Below are 13710 nucleotides of genomic sequence, written 5' to 3' on the forward strand. Positions count from 1 at the left end.
CGTTGAGCTTGAGGATGAAACACTGGGTTCCCATATGAGAGTTACAGCAGCAGTCCAGATAGTTCCTGTGTCTTTGCCGTGGGATGCTGTTGGTCCTCCTAACTCCCTGCTGGTTTAATGTTTAAAAATCCCATCTGATTCCACAGCGCAGACCAATCTCACTTTTCTGCTTGTCCGGAGTCAGGGTTAATGTTCTGTGGCAACAGGATGTGTGTAAATAAGAAGTAAAGGCAGCTTTGTGCGAAGTACTCGTGGATATCTGTAACGTGCAGTCGAGCTGTCCAGTGGGTGTCCTGTTGAATGGCTCAATCAGGCATGGAAATGCGTCTAGGGGCAGAAAGCAAGTGTAACTCGTACTGAATGTGGACCCCCATGGACCGTCTCTGAGGTGTCTTGTGATTTGAATGTGGTTTTTCAAGCTATACCACCAGTGCTTTGCTACACAGATGAGATCAACGCTACTTGCCAAAAGCTAAATCTTCAGGGCTTGGAGAACCTTGAAAGAAATCAGGACCTTGACTTGCAGCTGCACACTTGGGCGCTGATCTGAGATCAATATTTTAAACGCAGGGCTTCTTTCTTAATGTTTACTTCAGATTTTATTTGTTCTTTTGATGTCTTACCCAGTTTCTTCGATGGCTTTTTCTGCTGGCATTTTTGCATGAAGGCCTCAGCTGAGGGCTCCAAGTGCTGGCACTGCTTTGCTTATGTCTGTAGTAAGAGTTCGCTGTGTTCAGCGCTGTTAGGTACCTTAAATAAAACACAGTGAATTGGAAGCATGAAATGAGCAGAGCCAGAGCAATGTGATTTTTAAAAGGTAGTCAGGGAAACGGTGGCTGTGGGCAGGAAAAACGCACCTGGTCTGGTCTGTCTTTCACAAGCAATCTGTATTTCTAGGAATGAATTCAAACTTGAATGTAAACATGGATATGAGCAGTATTAAAGAGCCACAGTCACGACTGAGGAAATGGACTACAGTGGACAGCATTTCTGTGAACACATCACTAGATCAAAACTCCAGCAAACATGGTATGTTGTACAGCACTTGACACGTAGCAGCTTGCCGTTTGTCTGTGTGTATATTCGATTTCCATTCACACTGTCTTTGGTGTTTATAGATGGTCCTTTACTAGTGTTGCCATTCGTTTTGTTGACCAAATTTTTCTTTAATTCTCTGCGCTAGATATATTTCATACTACAACTTGCTGTATATTTTTGGCACCAGTCTGTAGTCTTCTACCATATGTCTTTACTTTGAAGCTATTTTGTAATGAGATGGGCAGAACTTGTTAAACATCCTTGAAACCAGACAAAAGCAAGTTGTTAGAACGTGGTCTTTGTGACTAATTCCTGCCATAACCTGAAACAGAGCACCTTTTTTATCTTTAAAACAAAATATCTGGGTGCTTTGACTTGTTAAAATATTAAATTAATCTTGGTCTCTTGTAGACTAACTGTTTTATAATGGATGGATATAAAAGCATAAGCTTTAACATCTCATCATTTAATGTCTGGTTTATGAATCTCTACATTATAAAAGCACAGACCGTTTGTCAAAGTTGGAAAAATAGGATTACTATATCCAATGTGGCAGAATAAGCAGGGAGCCCCAGAATGTGAATTGTATAGTTAACTCTCTTCTGGTGTTTCAGCTACTTGAAGTCGCATCTGATTAAAACTTGGCAATCTGCATGAACAACTTTTGTTCTAAAGATAGTTGTAAGCGTCTCCAGTGGCCTCTTGTTGCAGTTTAGACCAGGGGTTGCTTAGTTATATTTTTAGATTTGGCAGCTGCTTTAAGTCTGCGAAAAGGGCTTGCTGCCTGAAGCATTTCACTGAGTTACGGCACTGCCCTTGCTTGTTCTCAGGGTCATCTTGCTGTCAGTGCCGGAAGGTCTTTTGTAGAGATCACAAGTCAACAGAGACAATCGGGAGTGAAGACCTTACCCACTGGGCTTTTTAGACGGCTGCGTGTGGTACAGATGTTGCGTAGGCAGCGGAGGGGCATATCTGACCGTTCTGTTTCTTTTAACAGGTGCTATTTCAAGTGGTTTCAGGCTGGAGGAGTCTCCCTTTGTTCCATACGACTTTATGAACAGCAGTAATTCACCAGCCAGTCCTCCGGGATCTATTGGGGACGGCTGGCCACGTGCCAAATCGCCTAATGGCTCTAGCAGTGTTAACTGGCCACCAGGTGAACTTGAGTAGCATTCTGACTTTCTTTTTTGTGCCCTGCTTCCAGGTTCTGCAGTACTGCTCACGCGCTCCTTTGCTCATAACAAGTAAAAACCTGTTCGGTCAGAGCTGCAAGAGGGTGTTGAGGTCCCTGGCTTCACTCCTTGTTGCACATAAATAATCTTCCCATCCTTGGAAATTCTGCCCTAGCAGCCGGGGGGGCTGAGAAGTAGGAGTGAAGAGAATAAAGTGGGGAAAGAAGGGGCGTTGGGTTGTAGGCCATGACTAGGAGTTTGTAAGGCTTGGGGAGGGGCTCTTCTGTAAGAGGGCCGCTAACCCGGTATTCTGACTCCCGGCTTCTCTCCGTCTCGTTCCTAGAGTTTCGTCCTGGCGAGCCATGGAAAGGTTATCCAAACATCGACCCTGAAACTGACCCTTACGTCACTCCTGGCAGTGTCATAAACAATCTGTCAATTAATACTGTGCGGGAAGTTGACCACCTCAGGGACAGGAACAGTGGTACGTGTCAGCATTCGTTTGCTAATAGCCACCCACGGATCATTATCCATTCGGCTGAAGACGGTTTGCTGCTTTCCATTGCTTGTTTAACATTGATGGCGTGGGGGGGTTCGCCGCTAAAAGCCTCTTCCTGGGGTTGGGTGGTTTCTGGGTGCAGTGTAGCCATATGCGGAGCTTGCTGGCGTGTAATGAGAATGCGTAGCAGCAGCGCGTGTTCAGCACGGTCCCTATGTGTAGTGGTTTTGAAGACTGGTGAAACAACGTGGCAGCATTGCCATGCGTGGCCGTAGCAAGCAGTGGCTTGAGGGCTGAGGTGAGTGGAAGGGTTTCTAGTCTGGGCCCATTAAGACCCACAGCCTAGATGTGCGATTCATGCCTTTAGTTACCCAGTGCAGGGCAGTGGGTTACCCTCTCTGTAACTTGCGCTCTTCTTTCAATAGGGTCATCCTCATCTTTGAACACCACGCTGCCTTCAACTAGTGCCTGGTCATCCATTCGTGCCTCCAACTACAATGTTTCCCTCAGCAGTACAGCACAAAGCACTTCAGGTAGCACCTGTTTGCCTTAGACACAGCGCTCGTGACAAGGCACTGCACGTTCATTAAAAGCAGTGCTAACCGTTTCCCCTCGGTGGTAGCTGTAGTCATTTCCAAGGTGGTTCATCCTAGTGCAAGTTGCTAAACTGTGTAGTTTTTGTGAGCCGTCACACTCCTTTCCTAGAGTTCCAATGTGCATCTGTCCAAATGGATTAGAGTCAGTTGGGAGGATGCATGTGTTCAGTTGCTACCGGGGGGACAGTCGTCTGTCGGTTACTTGGGTGACAGATGCTTGGAAGAAGCAGCAGCACCTCTATAACCACGTTGGTATCTCCTGTCTTCAGTGCACAGTGAGGAAAGACTACCCAAAATAACAGAAACAACTTGCATTACCCTGTGTAAAGATCCAAGAGATGGGGATTAGAAAGCAGTTCTAAGGTTCCTGCTTTCCCTTCAAATGTGTTACAGGTTCCTACAGCATCTCCAATTCCCCAAGCACCATGTCTCTGTAGATGGTAGTGCCGCAGCTCCGCTGTGCTGCTGGTTTCGGACCTGTTTGTTGTAAGGTGGCAGTAACAGAAATGATGCAGCTATCATCACTCTCTTCATCTTTCTTTTAGTAGCCAGAAACAGTGATTCCAAATCAACGTGGTCTCCTGGATCAGTCACTAACACCTCTCTGGCTCATGAGCTGTGGAAGGTCCCTTTGCCACCTAAAAGCATCACTGCTCCATCCCGCCCACCACCGGGGCTGACAGGCCAGAAACCACCTTTGTCCACATGGGATAACTCCCTACGTTTGGGTGGAGGATGGGGAAATTCTGATGCCAGATATACCCCTGGTAAGTGTTAAACTAGGCAATCTCTTCTGTGTGTGCAGGTGAGACATGATTGTGGTTATCACTCTGTCAGGTTCACGCTGCCAAAGATTAGAGCCAGCCTGTGTTGTTGTTTGTTTTGTTTTTTTTAACCGCGTTTCTAGGGATTTTTCTAATGACCAAAGTGGATTCTTTTACTTTTGAGTTTGCTACACGTAGCAGTAACATGAACCGAGCTCAGTGTTCGTTCTGGCCGTAGTGTTAGCTGAGAGAGGTATTTAGCCATGTTAGTCTGAAGTCAGAAGGGAGGGAGGCTAGATACGCCCCTTCCTAGCGTTAGCTTCCACCTCTTCCTAGGCTCGAGCAGGTTGCTTGCCACTGCTGGATCTGGAGATCCTGGTTCTGCCGACTTTCCCAAAAGAGCCAAGTGGATTTTGGAAGTGTAGTGTCTCTTCCAACGAATGTAGGAGCGGTTCTGAACTCATGACAGTAGGCAAGAATGGAGACACACAGGTTTCATTTTATTTTAAATGGTTTCTAAGACCAGTTACAGTTAAATAACAACAGCACGTAGCTACCGATCACCTCAAGCCACCCAAGCACGTAAAAGTAAATGGACGAAGAGTTAAGGACACTAAATGTTATGCCAGGCCCACACAAATGCTTGCTTAGCAGTTTGACCTACAAGAGGGGAAGGTCTGGGCTTCCTCGCGTTTTCCTGCGCTCTTAACCGTTTCTGCTAGCGAGGATGTCGCTTTCTACACTCCTGCGCTATGTACTTATTAGTGTGGTGGGGTATTTACTACTACTTTTCCCTTGTTTAGGTTCAAGCTGGGGTGAGAGCAGCTCAGGGAGAATAACAAATTGGCTTGTTCTAAAAAACCTTACACCTCAGGTAAGCACGATGGAGACGTGGGTATTGAATGCGCTGTATTGGAAGTGCAGCCCTGGGACGGACGATAGGTGGCACTGTCACCCTCGAGCACGTCTTACATGCAGCCCTCGCTTTGTGTAAGCTGCTGACGTCTTGTGTGTTTGCTCCTCAGATCGATGGCTCAACCCTGCGTACCCTGTGCATGCAGCACGGTCCACTAATAACATTCCACCTTAACCTCCCACATGGTAATGCTTTGGTCCGTTACAGTTCAAAAGAAGAGGTAGTGAAGGCACAAAAATCTCTGCACATGTAAGTGTGGGTCAGAATTGCAACTGGCAGTCGATGCGCTCGCTGGTTGGCCGAGTGCCGCACGGGGAGGGCGTCGGGAGCTCCTCGGGGTCCAGGATGGATGCGCGGGGGGCCTCCTGCTTAGCTGCGGAGGCATTCCCAGCACCAGGCAGCGCAGGTGCAGCAAGAGGGGCTCCCTCCCCCTGCTCAACCTCCCTTTTCTCCCTTTCTCTGCAGGTGTGTATTAGGGAACACTACTATTCTTGCTGAGTTTGCCAGTGAAGAGGAGATTAGTCGCTTCTTTGCACAAGGCCAGTCTCTGACTCCTTCTCCTGGCTGGCAATCTCTTGGATCCAGCCAGAACCGACTCGGATCCATTGACAGTTCCCATTCGTTCTCAAACCGTAATGATCTAAATCACTGGAATGGTGCTGGGCTGTCGGGAACTAGCAGTGGAGACCTTCATGGCACTTCACTCTGGGGGAGCTCCAACTATTCCACAAGCCTGTGGGGCACCCCGAGCAGCAATGACACCCGGGGAATTAGCAGCCCATCCCCCATCAACGCTTTCCTTCCTGTTGACCACCTCGGTGGAGGTGGAGAGTCCATGTAACCTTTTACTTTTTCAGCTAATAAACTGTGACCTCAAGATGTAACAAAGCAGCACTAATTTGGACTTTTCACCTACAGCAAGGGGGTCACCTGTGGAAACAGTTACTTTCTGCACATTTTCCACTTTGTTTTAGCCCAAAACATATCAGTTTGAATACTTGAATCATGCAGGCCAATAGTATAATGTGAAAAAAGTATATATTTACACTTCCAGATAGTGCTATCCATATAAAACTGCTTGGAATGAGCTCATTTGTGTATAGTCATCATGTTTATTCTTTGAATTCCATTTTTTTTTTCTTTTTTTCTTTTTTTTTGCATTTTGCTGATGATGTTGGAGTATGAGCTTTTTAACTTTGCACTGAATGATGTTCTCTCTGTCTAATCGGCAATATCGGGGAGGCAGCAGTTCACGTGTAAATGTTTACTCAAGGATGTTCTTAAAAACAGTGTGCGCTCCCTACTATGCCTTGATGTATGCCTACCTTATTGTGGTATTGTGGCGTTTCAAGAACAAGTTCTGATACTGACTTAGGATTATGAATGAAAGTATTGCACCAGTTTTTTTCATGTGTAAAACTAAAGAATTTAGCTCTACAGTTTAAAAACTGTGGCCACAGCTGTGACTTGCAACCCAGCCTGCCAGCCAGGGGGGTCCTGCACTTTCAATAGGCTTTCAATTTTGTTTTGGGGGCGCCCGTGTCGGGGCCCCCTTGTTTACAGAATATTTTGTTTTTGTTTTTGAGAAAGATGTTTACTCTTCCATCATTTTAAAAATTTTTAAAAAGACAAAAAAAATTGAGAATGAAAAAGATGCTTTCTATCTCTGGGAATAACGAACAGTGTTTGGCCATGTCCTTTTGTTTTCTATTCCTGTCTCCTAAATCAAAGAGCATGGCTCTCAGGAAAACCAGTTCCCCAGTAAAAACTCCTTGTAGTTTCTTATAGGAAAAAAAAACTCAACTTTTAGCACTGATACTACTTATTGCTCTGTAAGACTTTTCTCTGCCAAAAAATCGCTTCAAGCTGGAGTTCGACACACTGCTTTCTGACGCTGTCTTTTTATTAGTGAGTGGTGGTGGTTTGCTAATAATCTGTAGTTATACAATTTTTTTGTAATCCCATCGAGTGGCTCCGTTTCTGCTCTTGTGACTGTGTTAACGTTTAACTGTCGTACCTTAAAGCCGATCTGAGTAACTATGCATACTGTAACCAAGTTATTGGGCTTACAGAATTGTTTGTTGTATAAAAAGTTTTAAATGTTTAAAGAGTTCTCGCAACTACTTTCTTGCAAAAGTAACGAGTTACATCTTTTTGCCACAAATGGTATTATTATATGATGCTTGCTTGGTCAAAGACTGAGAGACTAGGCAAGGGTAAAAAAATTTTAACAGTGCAGAAATCGCCATCATTTCATTGCCTTGATTCTAACTGTTTGTGTCCTAAGATGCAAAAGAAGTCAGTGGCTTTTAACTGTTTACAAATAGAATGTGATTGTAAAATGTACAGTTTGGTTGTGTTTGAATTATGAGGTTTCTCCAGATATTAATAAATCATGACGTTTCTGGCTGCTCAGCATATAACTGTCTATTTTTTGTGATTTTTTTTTTTTTATTTGTAGGCTGTTTTCTATACTATGAAAATATCACGATGATGCTATTTGCTGTGTGTTCCCATAGTCTGGTTTTCTTTTATTCTGGCGCATTAATTTTTAAGAGGTAACCCTGCATTTTATCGTCAGAGATCTCCCTCTGCGCCCGCTCGGAGATGAGATTCTAAGCTTAGAAAACTGCAGCTTGCTTTTCCTTCCCCTCTTCTTGTGTGAGCACCTTCAGGATGGCGTTGTCCTAGCCCCTGCCGTACTTCGCAAGCCCTCGCTTTCATCTGCCCCCACCATCTGTGCCCAGCTAGATCCTCGACAGGACACTTGCAAATGAGGAGAGCATTTTGGAAAATAAAAGTTTAATACTTAAAAATGTCCTGGTGTTTAAAATTTATACCTCATTGACATGAATCACGATGAACAATGCAGCAGTGCGGAATTTGTATTTCAATCTTCACAGTGGCTTAGCTTGTTCTGAAATGGCTGTAGGGCAGACCATCTATGTACATAGTATGATGCGACGTTCAGAAACTCTTAAAGACTTGTCTTTGCAACCCGCCAGGTGTAAGTCGTTAACTCTGTCGGATGCCAGCGTTGCGTGTCGCTCGACACTTCTCTGTAACTCCTTTACTGCTAACGATGCTGTCCCAAACCAAAGCTGGCTTCCAAAGTCCGGTCTGAAATCACGTCGAAAAGTTTAGCTGATAATCTTCAGGACTCCTGCACTGAGTAAAACTGACATCATACCTGCATTGATTGTATTGTCCAAGTGTTTGAGATTCCTTCACCGAGCTTGTTATGTGAAAATAAAACGTGGTTGGTTTCAAAAGCTGAACGGAGTTGCCTGTGGTGCGTCGGCTGCCGTCTAGGCCGTCCAGCTCCTTTCCAGATTGACCAGCTCCATGCCCTCGCAGTAGGAGTGGGGCCGCCGGGCTTTGTGCTGTGGGGAAAACGGGGTCACCTGTTAGCGACGGGCGAGTTGTACTTGCCCCAGCGCCCCTTCCCCCGTGTCCAGACGCGAGGGTCTGAGGGGCAAAGAAGCGGCCTCAGTTTGCCCTCTGCCCCGCAGCACACGGGCACGCGACCGGTGAATATGTGCACGTCACGAGTAGGGGGACGTGGCTGCCGGAGGAGCGCGGGCGTCCTGCTTACCGGCCGCTGTCGGGAAAGCTGGTGCAGGAGTGGAAACGGCGTCCACTGAATGGGCTCCATGGGCCAGCTGGACACAGAAATGTCACTGGCTTTCCCCGAGTCGATCATGGGGTCGTTCATGCTGCTGGAACTGGTTTCCCAGTCGTACTGGAAACTGGGAGGCGAGACAAGGGGTGGGAGCAAGAAGCAGCCTCCCCTTCGCCTTCCTCTCTCAACTGGTGCCTGGCCCCTGCTACGGCTCATGCAGTGTTCGTGGGGTGCAGCCCTCGGAGGGGCTCGAACGGGGAAGGGCAGGGGCCCGACGCGGCTGCCCCGCCAGCTCTCTGAACCCCAGCAGGAGACGAGGCCCTTCCAGACCCATTTCAAAACGGCCTTCGGGCTTGCGGGGCCCCGGGCTGCCCTGTTTCCTGCTGCAGGGAGATGCCACAGAGGGCACAGGCTGCTCCCTGGCCTCCGGGGCTGGGGACGGGCCAAGTTGCTCTTTCCATCACTCTGTTTGGAAAGCAGCAATAACAGCGGAAAGTTTGTTGGAGCCTGCTGGCCTCTTCCCTAACCAGGTGCATGCCGTCCTGCCCCGCACGGCCCCAGGCCTAGGACAAGGAGGGTCCCGGTCCCAAGCCCCTGGCCACAGCGCCCGGCCTCCTGGATTACCTGGGCTGGCAGGCGGCGCGGAGGGGCGGCGTGGGCTGCGGCTTGCAGCTGTCGGCGAGCAGGGAGTCGTCCTTGCAGCTGCAGCAGCTGTTGTCCAGCACCTGCAGGTGCAGCACCTCCTCGGAGGGGCAGAAGGCCGGGTTGTCCAGGGAGTTGGCGGAGGCCAGCCAGGACTGCGACCAGTACTGGGCCGAGACGTCGTCCAGCCGGCAGAACCGCCTGTAGCTGAGAGCGGAGGGCGAGCGGGTCCCGGGGGGCTGTGGTCTCAGGGCTGGCGCTAAGGCGGTCATCGTGCCAGCGCGGGCCCAGGGACGTGCTAATGGCAGCACCCCCAGGATGCTCTGACCCATGCCAGGGGCAATGCAGGGCCTCTGCCCGGCTGGCGTTGGCACGGGCGATGCCAGGCTCTGTGCCCCCTGCCCCTTGCTCACAGCTGGAGCATGCGGGGTGCAGCTACAGGCGTCCTGTCCAGGCTGCTCCAGGCCACGCCGGGCTTGGCGCCGGCATGCATCTGAGCTACGAAACAAGCCTGGGGCTTGGGCACCCAGACTGCGATGCACCCCCTGCCCGGGCATCCCACCTCACTCCCCACCTGCGGCCCTTCCCCCCCCGCCCCCGCGCGCCAGCCCCCATTCCTCGGGGCCGGACATCCGTGGCCGCGGCCTGTCCCTCGAAGGAAGCCCTGGGGATATCGCGCCCGCGCAGGCAGGAAGCACAGCTGCTGCCAAGGCGCTGAGCGCACAACCCCAGCCTCCTTGCACCGTGCGCCGACCTTCGGGGCAGGCGGAGGAGGGAGCCGGGCCTGACACCCGTGCCGAGGAGCAGGGAGGGAGCCCGGGGTGAAGGGCCGGGGGCTGGGAGCGAGGGGCGCTGGCCGGGCAGGGGGCTGCGGTCTTGGGTGCGAGGCACGGCACCTGCGGCATGCAGGGCAGGGCAGGGCCGGCTCTCAGGTTGTGCGGCCTTCGGAGCCCAGCGCTGCCCTTCTCTCGCTGCCCCCATGTCTGCCCAGGCCTGGGGGGCTCAGCGCCGCCCCCGGGGCAGTGGCTGGTAGCAAGCTGGGCCTGGCCCCCAGCCCCGCAGGTGCTCGAGCCCCGTCTTCCTGCCCCTCCCCTGGCTCCAGCCCAAGGCAGCCGCTATCCGCCCCTCGAGGCTGCCCCCCTCGAGGATGACAGCCCCAAGCCCCCCGCCCCGGCCTGCCACCCCCCAGCACAACAGCCACGGTCCGGCGCAGGGAGCCGCGTGCAGGGTGGTGCTGACCCAGGCGGGGGCCGCACGTGCTGGGGCCGCTGCAGGATGCAGCCGCGCAGGCGACGCCTGGCTCTGGGCCGCGGGCATCAGAGCGGGAGGCGCAGGCAGCAATCGTGCCGCTGCTCGGGCCTCGTCTAGAGCTCTGCGTGCAGCTCCGAGCGCTGCGGTTTCAACAGGCGCGGAGCAGCGAGCGGGGTCCAGAGGCAGTGCGTGCTGCCCTTCAGCCCCTGCCGCTGGGCACGTGGCACCACGTGCAGACACGACAGGTGCACGGCCTCTCCCCCCGTGCCCGCCGGTCACGCCAGCTCACCTGCTCTTGGTCTGGTCGACCTTGGCCTCCAGCAGCAGGGTCTTGACTCGCCGGATGACCAGGCCGGCGATGACGGCGCCCACCAGCGCCACGCTGAGCAGCACCCCGCAGGCTGCGCCCAGCAGCCCCTGGTGCGTCACCTTGTAGTCGCAGCGCAGCCCCATGAACCAGTAGTCGCTGCCCACCGGGCACCTGCAGCACCGGGCGCGTGGGTCAGGTGGCACCGCTGGCCCCCCCGGGCACCTGCAGCACCGGGCGCGTGGGTCAGGTGCCACCGCTGCCCCGTGAGCTGCCTGCAGCCTGGGGGGTGCCAGCGCCGCCGCCTCCCCCCAGCCCCGTGCCCGGGGCCCACACTCACTGGCACACGGGCTCGCGGCCCCGGGGGTGCGTGCAGATGCCGTGGTTCTTGCAGTAGTCGCGGTGGCACACTGACGTGCAGCTGGCGTTCCCGTCTCCGCGGCCGACGCACTCGAACCCGGCCGGGCACGCGAAGAGCAGGGCGCAGGGGTCCAGCCGGGTCTCTGCGGGCAGGGCAGGCGCGTGGCGGGGTCAGGCTGGCCACCCACCTCTCCCCGCCTCGCCTCGCCTCGCCGTAGCAGGAGACTAAGGAGGCCAGGCCCGGTCGGGTTCGGAGCGAGAGGCGCGTTCCCGTCTCCGCGGCCGACGCACTCGAACCCGGCCGGGCACGCGAAGAGCAGGGCGCAGGGGTCCAGCCGGGTCTCTGCGGGCAGGGCAGGCGCGTGGCGGGGTCAGGCTGGCCACCCACCTCTCCCCGCCTCGCCTCGCCTCGCCGTAGCAGGAGACTAAGGAGGCCAGGCCCGGTCGGGTTCGGAGCGAGAGGCACGAAGCGGGGCTGCCAGCGTGCTCCCTGGGGACGTCGCTGGGGATTTATGGACGTTGCCTCTCCCCAGACAAGGACGAGGGGCACGACACGACACTAGGACCGGGTCGGGAAAGCTGCAAGGAGGAGCGTCCCACGGGGCTGCTGCATGCACTACAGCCCAGACTTCGTGCCACAACCCCCGGCCGACGTGAAGGCTGCACGCGACGCACGAACGAGGCCCTTTATTCACAAGCAGCACGGCGGCGGGCGAGGAGCTGCCGTCAGCCCCCACGGACGAGCGCGGAGCCAGAGCCGGAGCCGGTCGACTGCGATGAGACACGCTAGTCAAACGGCCCGGGGGAGCAGGGTGTAACCCGAGCGCAGCCCCACGGATGGCAGATCTACAGCGTAACGGCACTGCTAGCCAACTTGCTCACCAGATGCTTCTCAATGCAAAAAGCCCCCAAAACAGACCAAAAACCCCCCTCAGACTGGAAAGTACAAGCACCCCGGAGTCCTGGGTTTTACAAGCCCCTTCGCAACGACGGAGCCGGGTGCTGCTCGTAACGAAGAAGGGTGTTCGTACCCGGCCGCCTGCACAGAACCATTTTTCCAACTCTTGATTTGGTCTACTAAAAGATAATCACCTCTCGCTACCCGAAGAGCCGCGTCTGCCCGTGTCCCTGGACCGACGCGGCTACAACCAACACCCCGCTAGTAACGCACCGAAGACCAGGAAAGCAGCCCGCCTTGACGAGGGACTTAATGAGCAAATCAAGCAATTGGGACCCCAGCCTCGAGACTGGCGCCTCTGCCTCTACAGCAGAGTGAACAAATTCCCACGGTACGGCGACATGCTCAGGTCGTGGCACCTCTACAGCCAGGGACCGATCCCTCGGACTGACCCAGAGAGCATCAGCTTCGCTCTCTGCGCTACGCCACGCGCCCAAACTACGAGCAACTGATACGGGACAGTTTGCACCACACGCGGGGAGACACGTCATCCCCGAACAGGGCGGCTTTTGCCCTGGAAGATCAACAGCGAGCCAGCGGCTCGGTCTAGCGCCACGTCCTGAGGATGGTTTTCAAAGAGGCCACGTCGCTGGAGCCGTGTTTGTCGCCCTCGCAGCCGCTTACAATGCAGGCAACCACTGCGGGCTGCTCCTCCTGCCCCGGCGAAGAGCTGCACCGTGCAGCGCTGACACCAACCCTGCTTGAACACAGACTTTACCGGATGGGCAGCGAAGCAAACGGAGGCCTGCCCGGATCCCCGATGCTGGAGCCAGCCGGGCTGCGGACGGGGCGGCTACGGGCCTGGGGCCGGGGCCGAGCTGCAGCAGGGACTCACCGAGCACGGCGCCACGTAGCACGCTGGCGTTGGCGATGCGCAGGCCGGACTGCATGGTCAGGTTGAGCAGGGCTCCCACGCCGGGCGCCGGCCAGCGCCCCTGCTCCAGCGCAAACAGGGCGTCGTACTCCAGGACCGCGCCGCCTGGCCTGGGGGGAGAGCGCAGCCGGGGGGGACGGTCAGCCATGGCCCCGGGCACAGGCGGGCGCCCAGCGCGTGCACCAGCTGGACGGCCGCAAGCTGGAGACGCGACCCCAGGCCACACCGAGGGCAGGGCACGTGGCCGTGGTACCGCCAGCACGGCGTCATCGTGGCCACGCGTAGCCCAGCGGCAGAGCTCACCAGGGCTGCAGCTCCGAGCGGGGCCGTGGCTGCTCCCGTCCGATCCTCTTCACTTCCAGGCGCTGGAAGCCCGGCACGGCGGCAAAGAGAGGCGCGACCTGCGCAGCAGACCCGGAAAGGCCGCGTGAGAGGAGAGCAGGGGGCTGCGGACCCCGGCGCCCCCAGGTCAGGCCCGTGCCTGAGGCCTCACCGTCTCGTTGAAGCTCTGCACCAGGCCCTGGTGCTCCCGCGACGCCGGGTCCTGGAGCGCCGGGACCAGCTCCATCTCCAGCACCAGCTCACAGGGGACACGGAGGACGTGCGCTGAGGACGAGGGGCCCGGGGGCACGATCACGGCTCACACCCAAGCACCCCCCAGCCCTGACCCGCCGGCTCCGAGCCATCCCTAGAGCCGCGGGGCTGCAGGGT

At 54.6% G+C, this 13710-nt stretch overlaps 2 protein-coding genes across 15 annotated transcripts in view; one reads left to right on the forward strand and one right to left on the reverse strand.

Moving 5' to 3' along the window:
• TNRC6A (trinucleotide repeat containing 6A) overlaps positions 1–7405 on the forward strand; it is a 113398-nt gene extending 105993 nt beyond the window's left edge. For 10 of the 14 annotated variants that reach the window (XM_025208259.1, XM_025208266.1, XM_025208268.1 and 7 more), the window contains 8 exons: positions 898–1029; positions 2036–2194; positions 2554–2694; positions 3135–3242; positions 3851–4072; positions 4873–4943; positions 5095–5234; positions 5451–7405. In XM_025208259.1, coding sequence (XP_025064044.1) covers positions 898–1029; positions 2036–2194; positions 2554–2694; positions 3135–3242; positions 3851–4072; positions 4873–4943; positions 5095–5234; positions 5451–5826 — 1349 coding nt within the window. In that variant the 3' untranslated portion in view covers positions 5827–7405. The remainder of the gene's footprint in view (positions 1–897; positions 1030–2035; positions 2195–2553; positions 2695–3134; positions 3243–3850; positions 4073–4872; positions 4944–5094; positions 5235–5450) is intronic. The other 4 variants (XM_025208260.1, XM_025208267.1, XM_025208272.1 and 1 more) reach the window with 1 other exon arrangement.
• Positions 7406–7425: 20 nt separating this feature from the next.
• Positions 7426–13710, reverse strand: part of LOC112550852 (nascent polypeptide-associated complex subunit alpha, muscle-specific form-like) — a 9364-nt gene continuing 3079 nt past the window's right edge. Inside the window, exons 3-10 of the mRNA XM_025208231.1 lie at positions 13493–13605; positions 13303–13400; positions 12961–13109; positions 11148–11310; positions 10790–10981; positions 9232–9456; positions 8581–8734; positions 7426–8368 (exon numbers count right to left, since the gene is read on the reverse strand). Coding sequence (XP_025064016.1) covers positions 8294–8368; positions 8581–8734; positions 9232–9456; positions 10790–10981; positions 11148–11310; positions 12961–13109; positions 13303–13400; positions 13493–13605 — 1169 coding nt within the window. The 3' untranslated portion in view covers positions 7426–8293. The remainder of the gene's footprint in view (positions 8369–8580; positions 8735–9231; positions 9457–10789; positions 10982–11147; positions 11311–12960; positions 13110–13302; positions 13401–13492; positions 13606–13710) is intronic.

Source organism: Alligator sinensis, unplaced genomic scaffold (genome assembly GCF_000455745.1).
Source record: "Alligator sinensis unplaced genomic scaffold, ASM45574v1 scaffold1164_1, whole genome shotgun sequence".
Taxonomy (NCBI): Eukaryota; Metazoa; Chordata; order Crocodylia; family Alligatoridae; genus Alligator; species Alligator sinensis.